The 16,980-nt window shown below is 39.0% G+C and overlaps 1 protein-coding gene across 1 annotated transcript; it reads right to left on the reverse strand.

Moving 5' to 3' along the window:
- Window positions 1-15,172: 15,172 nt before the first annotated feature.
- On the reverse strand, window positions 15,173-16,522 carry LOC112198628 (F-box protein At5g07610). The gene has a single exon (XM_024339771.1). The coding sequence runs from the start codon at window positions 16,520-16,522 to the stop codon at window positions 15,173-15,175; it is 1,350 nt and encodes a 449-aa protein (XP_024195539.1).
- Between the last annotated feature and the right edge of the window lie 458 nt (window positions 16,523-16,980).

The following is a 16,980-nucleotide window of genomic DNA, read 5'->3' on the forward strand; positions in this document are numbered from 1 at the left end:
CTATGCCCAGGGCCGGCTCTGCAACTGGTTTTGGAGCCAAACAATAGTAAATATCCTTCACCAGAGCCCTTGTCTGAATCAAAGGTTTGGATCAATCCTTGTAACACCAATGAGGTTGAAGAGGCCGCCATGGTGCGTGAGAAACTTAGCGAGTTTGGTATCCTTGAGGAACACCAGCCGGTTGTCATTCAAAGAATATTCAAGGCAGTTCAAGTGGCCACCCCCCTCCTCCAACCCCTGATGGGCATAGATGTTGCCATAAGGGGTGTGAAGGTGTTCACTGATGGCCTTGATGATTACGTTGATTTGGTCATAACGGACACCTTTAAAAAGATGGTTGATCGTAGTCGGCGCTGCTGCAACAGGATGTCAGAATGTCCGATTTGTATGGAGGACGACATCTTCCTCCACCTTGATGATGAAAATAAATTGGTTACTTGTTTGCCCTGCTTACATTATTTTGACGGACATTGCAGTGCCAAGTGGCTGGAAACTAAAAACTCCTGTCCTGTGTGCTGACGCAAAATGCCAATTAAACGGAAGGTAGTCTAGTTCCCGCTGGAATAAGTTAATAACACATGCAAGATTTTATATTCAATTTCTAGCGCGCGACAGCTATTAGACTCTTGTTTTTTGGATAGAGCTATTAGACTCTTTTTATTTGCTGAAAATAGGTTGTTTGTAGTAATTGTTTTTCTTTTGTTGTAATTACATTTATCTTTTTATTTATTTTTGATTGGAAATAAAAACTTACAAAGAAAACCCTTTACTTGTTGAATAGGGAGAGTAGACTTAATCATTAATTTCTTATTCACTATTCAGAATATAATTTTTTGTAATATTTGTACTCTTGCTCCAATATATAGATATAAAGAAACACACAATTCTCTCTCAAATTCTCTTATTCTATAACATTATTACAAATTTTTACATATTCTATCAAAAAAAAAATATATCAGAAGCAGATAAATGACATAATTGTCAAAATACACCATTGTTCAAGGAAAACCTAATTTGTGTTTAGCCCAAACTCTAGGTTACTTGATCTAGTGGTAATAGGATTTAATTAGAAGGATCTAGAATCCTAATCAATGTAGAATTACTTTCCTTGTATGATTGAGATTCTATGCATTGTAATCCTCTATATAAAGAGACTCCTATTATCAATGAGAATACACAGCGATTATCTCTCAATTTCTGATTCCCTAAAACATGTTATCAGCACGAGCCCTAACCCTAGCCCTAAAAACCAAAACTCTTCTCACCAAAACAGCCGCAAGCTCCTAGCCCTTTCTAGCCATGCCGTAACCTGCCCCTGCAGCCCTTGCGCACCCATGTGCCACCTACTGCCCATGCAGCATTGCGGCACTCCTGCTGCCCCTGCAGCATAGCAGCTCACTTGTTCTTGTGCAGATCAGCCTGCTTGCACGCCCCGAAACGTCCCGAAAGTCTTGTTCGGGACCTCTGATCAAAATACTTTCTTCATCAAAGTTGTTTATCTCTATCTCCTCTATCTGACCTCAAAATTTCAGCCCTATTGGAGACGTTTTGAGACCTGTATAGTATTCAAGGTGAGAGCTGTTCAGCATGCTCATTCCTGTGAATATCAGTCAGCTTGCAAGCCCCGAAACTTCTATTTCAGATTTTCAGATCAAAATTATTCCTTCATCAAAGTTGTTCACCTCGGTCTCTTCTTTCTGGCTTCCAAATTTCAGCCCTATTGGAGACATTTTGTGACCTGTACACCAATAGGAGTGGAAGCTGTTTAGAAGCGATTCTGCTCCGAATTTCAACAAGTTTGATTCGCCATGAACTGAAGCTTGTTTGCAATCCTACAATGAGGATCGAATGCGATCCGCAATCCTAAGAGGTATGGTTTACTAAAAGTTCCCTTTTTTGAGTTTTTATTTCAATTTCTCTTCTTTTTCTCGGGGACTTGCAACCTCCCTTCTTCTCCCCCCCCCCCCCCCCCCCCTTTCTTCATTATAGGGGAGACCAAATTAAGCCGAATTGTGGGGGTTCGTGCTCACTCCAAGCTTAGAGCTTGTTGAGATCTCCAAACTTAGAGTCTGTAGAGAATTTATGATAGACCACTTACATCATTGTTTCGATCTAATCCAATATCTCTTGGAATCGAATTTCTTGGAAGCGACTACGCTCGGAAATTGCTAATTTCTTGGAAGCGATTACGCTTAGAAATTTCATATGTTTTCGTGGTAGCCTACTTCGCTCTGAAACTAACCCTAATTTCTTGTTCTCTTTCAGGATGAGTAGCCTGAACAAATTGGACTTTGCTCCATTGGGAACAACTGGCTCTGAATATCACAGGTGGGTTCGTGATATCCGCCAGCATCTCAAGGCCGATGGAATCTTGGATATGATTCTCGAGCCTAGCCAGGACATGATAACTGTTGAGCAAGCTCAAGCTTTGGAAGCAAATAGAGCAGCCTTAGAGGCAAATAAGGCGAAAGCCAGCATCCTAATGACTCGTCATATGGATGATTCGCTCCAGTACGAGTATATGAATGAAGAAGATCCCAGAAGGCTGTGGGTCTCACTCGAAGAATGATTTGGCAACATCCGTGACTCCTTGCTTCCTGACCTAGAAGTGAGATGGCATAGCCTCCGCTTCTGTGATTTCAAGACAGTTCTTGACTATAACTCGGAAGCACTTCGCATTAAATCATTAATGGAATTCTGTGGTAAAAAGATCACAGATGCGATGTTGATTGAGAAGACTCTCTCTACCTTCCCCGTCTCTGCATTGATGGTTGCCAAGAACTATCAAATCGATGTAAATGCAAGACAGATCACAAGGTTTCATGAGCTCATTGGAGCTATGAATGTCGCTGAAAAGCATGATAATATCCTTGTGAAGAACTATAATTCGAGATCCGTGGAAACAGAACATATTCCGGAATCCAATTATAGTCGCACCTCTAAGAGAGGGCGCCAAGAGCGAAACCCTAATCTTAGGTTTACTTCTGGACATTCTGATCCATATAATCGCTCTACTTGAGAAGGTAACCGCCAAAATAGGCGAACACGGAACCGAAGAGGTAAACGTGGAAAGAGAGAGGGAGGCAACGCCTCTGGCCATGTTGGTGGCGTCACCAACATTAAGAGCCATCTAAATGACACTTTCAAAGTGCCTCAATCAATGGAGTTCGAGCAAAGAGATGTATGTTCTCGATGTGGAGTGTCTGATCATTGGGCACACATTTGAAGAGCTCGTGAAGAACCTGTCACCGCCTACAAAGCATATTGTGAAGCAAGAGAAGCTCACTATGTGGAACAAGAAGATCAAGAAGATGATCTAGAGTGAAGGGTTGAAGACTACAAATCTGGCTGGGATCAATAGATCGCCAATTCTGTTTAAGTCTTTATTTTCCAAGAGATGTACGCGATTGCCATATTACTTTTTATTGGATTAGATTTTCTTTGATCAAAGAAACAATGACGTACTCTGTTGGCTTATGAATAAAATTTCGAGTTCTTTTCATTATGACTCAATTTTGATTCTAAGCATATTACTTTGTGACTACGATGGCTGGGTCATCAATATTAATTCAAGGACATGGAATAGCCTAAGTTCCACCTGCCAAATGGCACCTTGATTACTGCTGTCACATAAACTCTCTACGCTCTTAGGGTAAATCGTACCCTATGAATAGCCAATGAATTCCATGCGAACATGCATGTAGAGAACGGAAATGAGTTCCTTTGCATTACCTCTAATGATTACGAACACAGACGCATCTTAGAGAAGTTTATGTGTCTCTCTAGTGGATTCTATGTCACTATTCGAGCTATTAATCCAATAAAGTTTTGAGAGAAGATCTCTTGGATTTAGACACATATTGGCTTTGTCACGACAGGATAGATCATCCTAGTAATGATATGATGATCCGTCTACAAAAGACTTCACATGGACATCATTTCTTTCGAGCGAAATGAAGCATGAATCAAAATTTGATTCCTAGACTAAGTGTGACCGACGTTGTTGCCTAGGGCACTGCCTTCGTCCACCATCAGCCTAGGGCTGGCGTAGTCCATATCCATCATGCCATGGATAGCGTCCATCATGGTGATGGCACCCCAAGTGATGTTGCAATCACCAACTTGCTTCACATAGCGTTTTGAACGCTCAGGCCTAACCAAAATACTTAATGGTTGCTTTTAAGGCCTCTCGCTCGTTTTACAAAGCCTGTTCCTTAGGGAAACTAGGACTGAGACTGTCCTATGCAAAGGATATGACAATACTCATTCTGTTCTTACAAAGAATCCGTAGGGATTTTGTGGATTAATTCAACCAACTTGCGGACGCTTAAATATTTTATGATGTTGGTTGACACGCAAACACGCCGGTCACGTGTTGTGCCATTGTCCACCTATAAATGCTGGTTATGCTACACTCCTAGCACATATCATATGACAACGGGCTCACTCCCCAGATCATCATATTCAGTCAATTGGGTTTGACTATGCTAGAGAGTTTACATCGAAAGACTTTCGATGGATATTGCAATGGGCTTGATGTTGGACATCACATTTCCATGTACACACCCAATTGGTCTCGCGGAAAAGACTACGATGGTAGTCCGAACATTGGTAATTCACACCAATCTTCTTACATCTGCTTGGGGTGATGCAATATCGCATGCAGCTATGCTAATTCGTCTACGACCTACCGCCACTCAATGTACCTATGCGTTACAGTTAGTGACTGGGTACACGTCTTTTGTACTTACGCAAATTTGAGTGAGCCATTTATGTGCCAATTGCGCCGCCACAGCGCTCTATGATGGGTCTTTACAGACGAATAGGCAACTACGTTGGATTTGAGACTCCAAAAATCGTCCGCCACTTAATGCCCTTGCAAGGCGATCTCATTACCGCTAGATTTGCGGGTTGTCACTTTGATGAGACAGTCTTCCCGTCGTTAGGGGGAGAAAAGAACACAGATGTTCAACAGGAACGACAGGATTTGTCGTGCTCTGTCCCCACTATGTCTTATCTTGATCCCTATTAAAGTGACGAGATCACACAAATATGCTGCAAAAATGCCTGCAAGGAAGGACATCCCTACGAGAGGATGTAGCGCCACCCTACACGGAGGTAGGCATGGCACCAATGCCAAAGAGAGTGGCACTATGGCGTTACAGGTCATGGCCCCAGCTAGGATGCGTGGGAGGCCCGTGGGTTCGAAGGATACTTTGGCACATTCCAATCCTTTGATCATCAAGACTCAAAATCCATCTCATGAGTATCTTCCGGGTTATGGTTACCGTTGGGGGACGCCTCAACATCAGAACCTATTCCTGAGAATATAGAGCTCTATGAAACTTACACTAGTGTACATGAGACGTGGGATAAAAACTCCATCATAATTGATGATGTAGTTGCGCATTTCGTTGCGCATGAGTTTGTTGAGTCAGATGATATCGAACTACGCTCCGTTGAAGAATGAATACCAACGTAGAGAGTTTTTGGCCTAAATGGAAAGATGCGATCCAGGTTAAGATGGATTCTCTAACGAAGAAGAAGGTTTTCGAGCTAGAGATGCCAACACCTCCTAACATAAAACCTGTTGACTAATGGGTCTTCGTTAGAATTAGTGATGAGAAAAAGAGATGGCAATCTCGCCTTATGGCGCAAGGCTTTTCACAAAATGCCCTGCAATCGACTACGATGAGACATATTCTCTCGTAATGGATGTCATTGCACTCCACTACCCTGTTAGTTTGGTAGTTTCCGAATAACTGAACATGCAGCTTACAAATATGGTCACTACATATATTTATAGGGATCTAGATACGGAATATACATGAAGGTTCATGGCGAACTTCATTTACCCAAGTCAAGTGGCTCTAGACCATGGAGCGCGTTTACAATAAGGTTGAAACGCTCACTAAAGTGACTACTTGATTGGGAAGGGATATGCCCACGCGTTTCTATGACAAGTTTCAGATTCTATCGCGGTTCATGTTGGACATGATCTTCATTAGAAGCCCTTAAAGAGTTAAGGGAAACCGCTGAACACTTGAAATCCGAGTTTAAGATGAAGGATTTTGGGAAAACAGGATTATGTCTCGGTTTGGAACTTGAGCATCGTGTCGATAGATGCTTAGGCATTTTGACAAGGTCAAGCCTTCAAGCACCCCCATGATCGTCCGTAGTCTTGATCCTGAAAATGATCCTCTTCGTCGAAAGGATGATGACGAAGATGTGCTAGAGGCAGAAGTGCCTTACTTAGTACAATAGGCGCATTATTGTACTTATCCCAATGCACAAGACCGAACATCTTATATGTTGTGAACTTGTTAGCTAGATATAGCTCTGAGCTAATGCGACGCCATTGGATTGGTGTAAAAGATATCTTTCGATACTTGAGATGTATGAGTGATATGGGCTTGTTCTATCCCTACGAAGAGATGATGGATTTGGACCCATCACACACCAGGTACGCCGCCAACCCTGGCTTGCGTCCACTATCCCCATCCCAAAACGACATGTGTTTTGGAAGGTTTTGCTGATGTTGGGTATCTCTCTGACCCACACAAAGGTCATTCCTAATCCGGTTAAGTGTTCACCATGGGAAAAGACCGTGACATCTTGGAGGTCTACAGAATAGACCCTAGTCGCTATATCTTCGAATAATGCAGAGATCATTGCTCTTCATGAAGTGGTTCGTGAATGAATATGGATTGGATTCATAATTACACATGTTCGAACAATTGTGGTTTGAAGTCTACCACAGATGATCCTACGAGCATTTAGGATAATGTTGCTTGTTTTGAACAAATGAGGCAAGGCTACATCGAAAGCGATAACACCAAGCACAATCAGCAACAACAGACTCTCCTCGAGATCAAAGTGAACTAGATTCAATCTGAGGACAGTGAGGCAGACTTGTTTACTAAGTCATTGCCCAAATCCACGTTAGAGAAACATGTGGCAAGAATTGGCTTGCGGAAATTATCTGAACTCCCATGATCGTAGTCATCAGGGGGAGACACAGACATCAGGGGGAGATGTCTACATGTTCACCTCGAAACGTGAAGGGTGTGTTGTGCTCTTTTTCCCCTTCGACCGAAGTTATTTTTGTCCCACTGGGTTTTTGTTACTCGGCAAGGTTTTTAACGAGGCAACGAGAGAAGCACCGCGTTTGGGCAACACAAGGGGGAGTGTTCAAGGAAAACCTAATTTGTGTTTAGCCCAAACTCTAGGTTACTTGACCTAGTGGTAATAGGATTTAATTAGAAGGATCTAGAATCCTAATCAATGTAGAATTACTTTCCTTGTATGATTGAGATTCTATGCATTGTAATCCTCTATATAAACAGACCCCGATTATTAATGAGAATACACAGCGATTATCTCTCAATTTCTGATTCCCTAAAACAACCATAAAATAAACCATGATTGTCAATTTACACCTTTTACTTGCAATTGTGAAAATTAACCCCTCTGAACTTGGCGAAAGCTGTCCATTTGCACCCTTCGGTCAGATTCAATGTTTTCATCCAAATATGAGAGGTACGTAATATGATCATTTTATATTTATTTATTTGAATACTAAAAATAATTGAAAAAAAAAAAAAGATTTTTTAGAGGGCGATTCATGCTTTTCCATAGATTTATTTATTTTTTGTACAATTTCATCTACTTATTTACTCATTCACCTCAGGACTTTTTTTTTTCTTTTTTAGGAAAATTATGCCTACATTGTATTATTTCAATATAAGAAAAATTAAGTGGAGATGTAAAAATCAATACTGCATTTTTGGACGCAAGAGATAAGCCTGTCTTACCAAGTCTTGAGAAATTGAGGACTCATGCTAAGATAGCAAAGCAAAGATAAACCAAGCTAAATTTTTATTTATCCACTTAATTTTTCTTATTGAAATAATATATTGTAGGCATAATTTTGCCCCCCCCCCCCCCCCCAAAAAAAAAGTGTCGTGAAGTGATGAGTAAATAAGTAGATAGAATTGTACAAAATAAATAAATAAAAATATTGAACGGCATGAATCTCCCTCTAAAGAAAATTTGTCATTTATTTTTATTATTTAAAGAAATAAATATAAACTGACCATATTACCCCTCATATTTGGATGGAAAATGTTGAATTTGACGGAGGGGCGCAAATCGACAGTTTTTGCCAAGTTTAAGGGGTTAATTTTCGCAATTGCAAGTTGATCGATGGTATAAATTGATAATTATTGTCAAGTTTCAGATGTATTTTGATAATTATGTCCAGATAAAATGAATGAATAGAGTGATCCCAGGTTTGTGCATTTGAGCCAGAACCTGTGTCTGCAATAGCATGAGCTAGAAAATTAGCCTCTCTCTTGATGTGCTTGAAATATACATGGTGGAGCTCAACATCAAGGTCGTATTTGATATCCGTAATGATATGTTTGATGCGCCAAGGAGGGTTAAATTCAGAATACTATCCAATAAGAGTTTTGAATCACTCGATTTAATATTAAGAAAGTTTCTTTAGATAACTCGGGATACTGAAATGAAGTCCCTCAGCAAGACATAACGTTCCAAGTTCAAATGTTCAAGTCTTTTACTTTGACTTGTCAACCCAAAAAAAAAAAAAAAGTCTTTTACTTGAGAATGCAATGTTAGCTTTGCCTATTTGTCCCGGTCCTTTTTATTTTATCATCTATATAAAGTTGAAATTTCTTTGTAGTAATAATAGCCTTGGTTTTGAATTTTTGCTCTTGGTAGTTACTTTTTTTTTCCCTTATTCATTTATTATTTGATTTCAAAAATAGCAAAAACTTTTCTTTTGCGCCAGTGCAAGAAGGCTAATGGCCATGGGAATTATCCTCTAGAGATCGTCTACTCAAATTGTGATGCCCCGGAAATTCGTATTTATTTTTCGAGGATTTTCCGAAATCTAAATTGTGGTAATTGGACGGTTTCGTGGCTCGTAAGTTGTCATCTATAGATTACAACCTCTAAATTTATAGACAAATTTGAGCAATGATTTGATTGGATCATATATATCATATTTTGGTATCAGCTAATTAAAAGTTCTAGTCTGGCGTTAGGTGATGTGGCAGGCATGTGCTGACCCTCTTGAGGAAGTAAAAGTTGGTTTCTTTGTTTCTAAGGATGGAATTGATGCTGTGAGTACTGGTTCGTTGAGTTTCATACGTTGTAGATTTATGCAAGCGAGTTGGTGCTGTATATATCCAATGAACCCCACCTAGATTTAACCACTAATGGATTTTACCTATTTCAAGGGTATGTCTCTGGTCAAGTAGTTTAAATTAAACATGATAGCTCTTAACCTTTTAGTATAATGTTCCTTGGCTTCTGTAGTTGGAAGGTTACCACTTACCAGCAAACTTACAGTGATATACCTTGTGAGAGTGGTGAGACTGTTATGACAGAAAGAGCAAGCAATGAGCGTGATTCCCCTGCTATACACCAATTTATATTCTGTTCCTTTTTCCTCCAACAACCTTTGTACCAAATTAAGATATGATTCATATGAATGGTGAGTACTTCTGGCACATTAGGAAAGAGGATGATAGCAATTTTTATTTCTCATCTGTTCTTGAAAAACTCTGACATCATGTCTTTTTCATTATAGTCGTCTAATGGGGTGGTTGCTCAAGAGTTTGCAGCAGATGTAGCCATAGGCAAGTGGCATGATACTAGTGTCTCCCTGATTCGAGGCTCCAAATATCATCAGGCCAGTATCTAAGGCTTAATCGAGTTCCAAAGACCAATTTATATCAAGTATTTGCAATCATCTAAGAATATAAGCCTGTATCTAGCTCTGTATTTCATTTCTTTTGTAACGCAGACTCTCACAGGAAGTAGTAAAACTTTAACTAGTTCATCAGAGCTGGTGTTCTATGCTGAGGTTGTTTCATAAATAGGAGTCGCTATGAGGATTAGCGTAGTAAAATCAATAGATATACAAACATTAGCTTATTTTGTAGGGTCCTTATACTGATTCTTCCTCAAAAGAGTTCATTGAAATACCTCAGTTTGAATAACAATACATTGATATCTTCAGTATCAAAATTCTGCATGTAGAAATACTGATTCATGTCTGCGTCAACTGAGAAAGATCAATCTACAAAATCACCAATATAGAATGTGACGATACAATTGTAGATTGAGATCCCTGTACTGGCATTCATGTGCAAATATCTAAGTAGACCACTCAGAAGACTGGTATTCATGCTTCTGTCACCATGCATTCAGATTGTTCGAGTTAAAAACAGGTTCCATTTCTTTAAACGGGGTATTTGCTCTTGCAGTGATTATTTGTAACAGAATTATTGCTCGGCCAATATACCAGACCATGAGTATATTCACTTGGTATTCCAACAGGATGAATAGAAACAGATCTGAACCCATCTGAAAACAATCTTTTGACTTATGCTTCAAAGTGTGAGAGCTAATCAAGATTTCAAGATTTTTCAGGTTTGGGTTTTCTCTTGTTCTCAGGTTCTGCATGTATATTGCTTTTATAGGGCTATGGTTGAGATTAGTTGGTTTAAGCTTCCGAACTATAGTAGTTATTTACCTTTGGTTATGGCACAATGGTACAGTTTCTGTTGAGAGTATATACATCCCACATGGGAAAAATGGGACCTTGCTAGTGGGTTTATAAGGGTTTGGGCCACTCCATCCATTGCCAATTGGTTTTGGATGTGAACCCCAGATTACTTTATCATGGTACCAGAGCCAGGTTACCCACGTGTGCATGCCTCACGGCCACACGGGCTCCATGTCACCCAAAGTTGTCCACGTGTATGGCTTGAAAATTCGCCACACGTGCGGGGGCGTGTTGAGAGTATATACATCCCACATGGGAAAAATGGGACCTTGCTAGTGGGTTTATAAGGGTTTGGGCCACTCCATCCATTGCCAATTGGTTTTGGATGTGAACCCCAGATTACTTTATCAGTTTCCATCAACTAATCAGAGCATATGGATAGCATCAATCTGGGGTTACCATTCATAAAGTGTACTGGCAATTTAGGAAAGGGGAGCAAGTACTTCAAGTTATACTAGGAAAGAAATTTGATTTTAATAAACGGCTTCACGGACTGATGGAAATTTTGATTTGTAATGTCTTCTTGGAAAAGTCTTTAATTCCATTGCAGCGATCAGGGGGTGCGGTTGATGAGATCTACTGTCTGCACTCTGCACTTAGTTACAGACAAGTGGTATATATGATACAATAAGGTGGAAAATAAAACAATTCAAACTTAAAAATAATATTTTCCAACTCATACACAACGAAGGACAATCTTGCTTAACAAAAAAAATGCCAAAATGTCTTCACATGTTCCACATGTGTTAAACTGTTTGTAGTTGGACAGAGGAATTGACAAAAATATCAAAATGCCTTTACATCCTAGCAGCTTGAGGCAGATTGACTACACATTTGAACATCATATCCCTGCAACCATTCATGAGATATATACATCACTGCAGATTGACAATGAATTCAACCTTTGAGAATATATCTTCTTCACAAAATATACAACTCCATGTCCATTGTACTTATAAGCAACACCAACATAACACAAGAAAACTTTTAGAATCTGCACTTTTCATTTGAAAAATGTTACATTCCAATTCCTCCCCCATGTGTTAAAAGTTCATTCTAAACACGAAGGCCAATTTAAATCTTACATTTGTACCTGATGGTTTGAAACCTATAAGATTTAATCAGATATTTGTACGTAATGATCTGAAATTCTCTTTATATCTATTATTGTTATGCTCACCCCACCAAGTACCAACGAACAGAAGGACAGAGAATCACTGCGGTGAAACTTCCAGTGACCAAATATATGCATGAACGATAAACTAGAGAACATGATCTACACAAAGGATTGTTTACGCGGTTCAGCAAAGCCTACATCCACGTAGCAGTAGGGAGAAAGATATCTGCTATCAAATGAGGGTTTACAAAGGATTAAAGCAGCTCTGTTGTCACAACAGCTCTCAAAGGATTTTGGAATCTGCACTTTTTTTTTTAGCTTCACTAATCAGCTCTAGAATCATTGCCTTTCTGTTGTCAATCTGTACCAATAATGTGATACATTCCAATTCCAATTCCTCCCCCAGGTGTTCCAAAGTTCATGCTAAACATAGATAACAGGAACAAAAATAGTTAAAACTATAACTGCAATTATCCAAAGAAATTCTAGACCAGAGAAACGTACAGCAGATAGCAAAACACAAAGGTCATGTATAAGATTTACATTTGTACAGGATGATACAAAACCTATAAGGTTTAATCAGATATATATACATAATGATCTGAAATTCTCTCGATATCTATGATATCGGTCATAAGTGGCATTGAGAGTCAATAATGCTCTGCAACCATAAAGTTTGATTCCCAACAAGCACCAAAGTAACCTTTTCTGCCCAAAGCACTGCATTACCACGAAGGCATAAACCAACATATGTGGATATCCAGTAGTAGATTTCCATGACTACAAGACCCTATCCAAAGAAGAACAATTTTTGACAAAGTAAATCACCAGTAGATGAGAATCATGTGCTGAACGGATTCTTATTACTGCAGTATTCTTTACACAGACATTTGACTTTCCCTATACAAATTATAAACAATATGCATATCTCCATGAATTCCTTTTTTCTGTTTTGGCATAAATCCATGACCTCAATCAATTGAAAACTAAACAAAAGGACAGCGGTTAGAAAAATCAATTTTTTGATTGGTAGGAAGACTTGCAGATGACCTGGGTTGAAAATAGCTCGATCAGCTGTCGTTTTTTTTTTTTTTTTCCTTTTCTGGAGAACAACCCAAGGGAAATTTTCTCAAACAACCATTGCCAAAAGAGTCCATATTGAAGTTGAAAATAAATTGTCTACCGAATTAACATATTATTCGTCTGTCTGTGGTAGATTAGTGTCATAGCCATCCAGGAAACCAAAAACCAATTTTCATACATGGTTCATAGTTGAGTTGCAAAGTTCTCATCTTATATGCAGGAACTAGTACAGCGAACTAATCGGACAGCAACTAAACAGTGTTTTACATTTCCGCTTTATAAGAATGAAGGAAGAGAAACTGTACGAGATTGTGCTCTTAGTTTGTTAATAGCTATTAGATTGTTCTAAATTGATCAGCATATTGTACTTGACTTTTCAAACAAGAAAAATAAACTTACTTCAGAGCCCTGACTTTTCATAGTTTGAATCTGAGATTCGTCCTCCATTGCCAGCAAAACCAGACCGTAGCTGGAGATCATTCTACCATTAAAAACTAGCTTACAAGTTCATGAGCTAGGCAACATTTTTACTTCTCACCAACTACATTTTTGTGCAGCCACTGTCTATATATATAATATTGTTCTGCAACACTGACTTCATTTATATATTTGTACAGGAGCAAAAACATATAGATAATGATCTTTAAAAGAAACTCTAGACAGTAGAAACATATAGCCGATAGAAAACACAAAGGTCATGCATGTTGATCTGTTCATATATTTGACAGGTATCTAATGATCTGATGTGCCCTTGATGCCTATTAGATTTAATCATATATTCATACCTAATATTGGAATCCCCTCAAGTCCTCCACTAAGTGGGATTCAGAGTCAATAATGCTCGATCTGCAACCAAAATATTTAATTAACAACAGCAACCTAAGTATGTTTTTCATCCTTAAAACCACTAAATAGTATTTATAAGGACACAGGACATCCAGTGGTAGAATTATTTCCATTACTATTAAGATCCTGGCAAAGGATAACAACTAGAATCAGAGTGATTGCTGTCAACACTAACCCCTTGGGCTTAAAACCTTCTGCATACAAACTCCAATAACAAAAGCACTACAAGTTGAGATAACATAGATTGTGTTTTCAGACTATTTCACTTAACAAAGTGGAGGATTACAGAGCATCGATCTATGACTCTACTTTGCAAATCATTAGAAACTTTATACCAAACTGCATACAATGAAGAGGAAATTGAGACATTGCAGTACTGTTTTGCTTTACTATCATAAAATGGCCTAGCACTAACTTTGCTTTGTATCTGCAATGCCACATACTATCTGAAAAGGTACATTTCTGTCATGACGAACAACATAGATGCACCCTAATTTGCTAAAAAAAGTATATTGCCAAAAGCTCACAAATTTGCTGGCCGAACTGCCGGAGCCGTTTAAAAAAAAGAAAAGAAAAGATGGAGATGAAGGACAAAAAATCTGTGTTCTTCTGATTTGCTGAGTATGTTCTAGAATGGAAGAAAAAATTTATGTAAACCATAAATTTTCACAATCTATGTAAAAGATAAATTTCATAGTTCTAGTACTGCAGCTAATCTCAAGTAAATGGAAATGGATTAGCCAGAAAGGCTTCTAGTGGATTATTCAATAAAGTGTAACATGGTTAATTTCCTTTATTTTAAACCTTTTACAGTGTTGAACCTTTATTTTATTTTTATTTTTTTTGGGACATTGTATCTGTTGATCAATATTAAATTTGAGTTTCAATGCTAATTTTGATGTTTAAGACAACGAGGGAATTAAAAGTGCTTCTTTGTGAAGTTTACAAGATGAGTAATTAAATTGAAGATCACTAGTGTGCCAAAAGTTCTTGTCAAAATCGGCCACTGATAACCATTGGGGAATGCTAATGACTATTACGGGCAGAACCAACTTTCCGATAAGTCAGAAATAGGTAGCATTAAGGACATGTACATTTCCTATAGTTAGTTTCACTAATTTACATTTTTCATATGCTGTTTTCAATTACTGTAAAGATTGGCTAAATTTTTCTAGATTCCCAATAGTAATGAACGTACACCTGGGAAAAAATGTTCCACGGATCAAGATTAAGGAATGTACACAATCCCAAATTTCAAGTTTATCTAGACAAATCTTTTTGTAAATTCCTTGTGCTAATTTGATTATGACACACCACAAGTAATTGATAATTTAGGAAAAAACCACTGCAATTACTAAATAGAAGTACTTTATAATACCACGCATAATTTGATTACAACAAACCATGAATACCTGATAATCCAGAAAGAACCATTGTAATAAATAGATAGGTATTTCTAATAGAAAGTATAACTTAAATGGCAATAGCAGCATAACATGTATGGGCCGGGATACATATAGATTCCATCCTCACAAACAAGCTAAAGTCTCCATGTAAGGAAAAATAATATCCTCTGGCAAACAATGATTATGATCACCTAAAGTTAGATAAAGCTCCTTATTGGCTAACTCAATAGATGTATTGAAGGTCTTATTCCTAAGATTATAAGATATGATCTTACCAGGCATGTGCAACAAAAGATCTGTTGAAGAATCCTCAACCTTGTCATCTATTTCTTGGGAGGTTTCCTCCTTCCCAGAAAGGCACAAGACAACAAACGCATTCCAATCCTGTCCGGGAAGAGCTGCAACTATCGGATTAAGATCACCACTAATAACACGATAGTGACGATACTTGACAAACCAGCCAGAGTAGTCCGTCTCCATCTCCATGACCTCAAAATATTGAGTGTTGCAACGCTGATAAATCTCAATCAAGTACAAACAGCCACCACACTCCCCAAAATATCTCTGAGTCAATAACCGTGGAAAGTTCTTGGCAACCAGGGGGACAGGAGGGGTAGCTGAAGCAACCAGAAAACGCTCTTGGCCTATGTCGAAGTAGTGCAGCACATCAGCTTCGTTTCTTATGAATTTACCGTCTGGGAAAGAGTAGAATGGCAAGCTTGCTTCCCCTATGTCTCTTATCCAATGAACTGCGCCGTTGCAGTATATGGCGCCTTCTCTGCTCCTGCAGTCAAAGTGCATGGCCTTGTTCATGAAATGAGGGTGCCTGCCCTCGTCGGAGGGTCTGGGGAAGAAAGGAGTATCGAGATGCTTCCACTCTCCGGTCTTAGATGAATATATGTCTATTTTGTGCTTCCCCCTATTATAATAAAAGGTGAAGTTATTCACGCAGACCACCTTGTAATGAGGCGATATGGAAGGATCAAAAGCCAAAGCATAGCGCACAAATAAAGAATCACTACTATGTCTGACAACTGGAAAAGAAAGAGCCCGGAATTCGTTGGTTGTGGGATTGACAACATATACGGGATGATTTTTTGTTTCAAGTCCAGATCTAGGAATATGGCAGAGAAAGAGGCCATTGCAGGACTGAAGAATCCTCAACTTGGATTCATCAGGGACGGAATCGGAATTCTTAAGGGTTTTGAAGGGATTCCACCCAGGTGGGATTTCATGGTTACCAAGAAGGATGGACTTGAAGGACTCGTCTTGGATTTTGCTAGAGAAGAAAGCAGAGATTTTGGAGTTAGGGTTTCGGAGGGTGTGGCGGAGACGGAACTCGGGGTCGGAGATGAGAGACAGCCATTGCTTGGAGACGCACTTGAAACGGATTAGAGATAGAGCTGGAACCCATATAAGGATCTGCTTAAGCAGCTCTTCGATATTCGCGACGGTTTCTGCTGAAGATGACATCTTCCCACCAAAGGGTTTAGGGTTTTTGCTTTGGATGCCCAAACTTGATTCTCAAGTCTCAACTCTGTACAACAACGGATATGAGGAGGGATCCAATTACATATAGGGAGTGAAATGTAAACCCAAATGAATAACAATCTCTTCTGAGATGGCCCAAAACACCTAAAGATATTACCGAAAGCCAAGCCCACATATACCGGCCCAAAAGTTAAAAAGTTCGAAGTTTTTACCACAGAAATTGCAACAAAATAAAATTTCACTTTTGATGGTGTAGTTAACGGTTGTACTGAATAACAGCAATTGACGGTGTAACAGCCATAGCCAAGGACACGGTGTAGTTCACGTTTCCGTTTGCACTGAGCGATTGTGGCTTTCTGTGAAATGGGCTCAGCTTCATGGGTCGCTTGTGAAGATGGGTTTGGAGGAAAATGTGTTTATTGGGAATTCTTTGGTTCGTT

Source organism: Rosa chinensis, chromosome 4 (assembly GCF_002994745.2).
Source record: "Rosa chinensis cultivar Old Blush chromosome 4, RchiOBHm-V2, whole genome shotgun sequence".
Lineage (NCBI taxonomy): Eukaryota > Viridiplantae > Streptophyta > Magnoliopsida > Rosales > Rosaceae > Rosa > Rosa chinensis.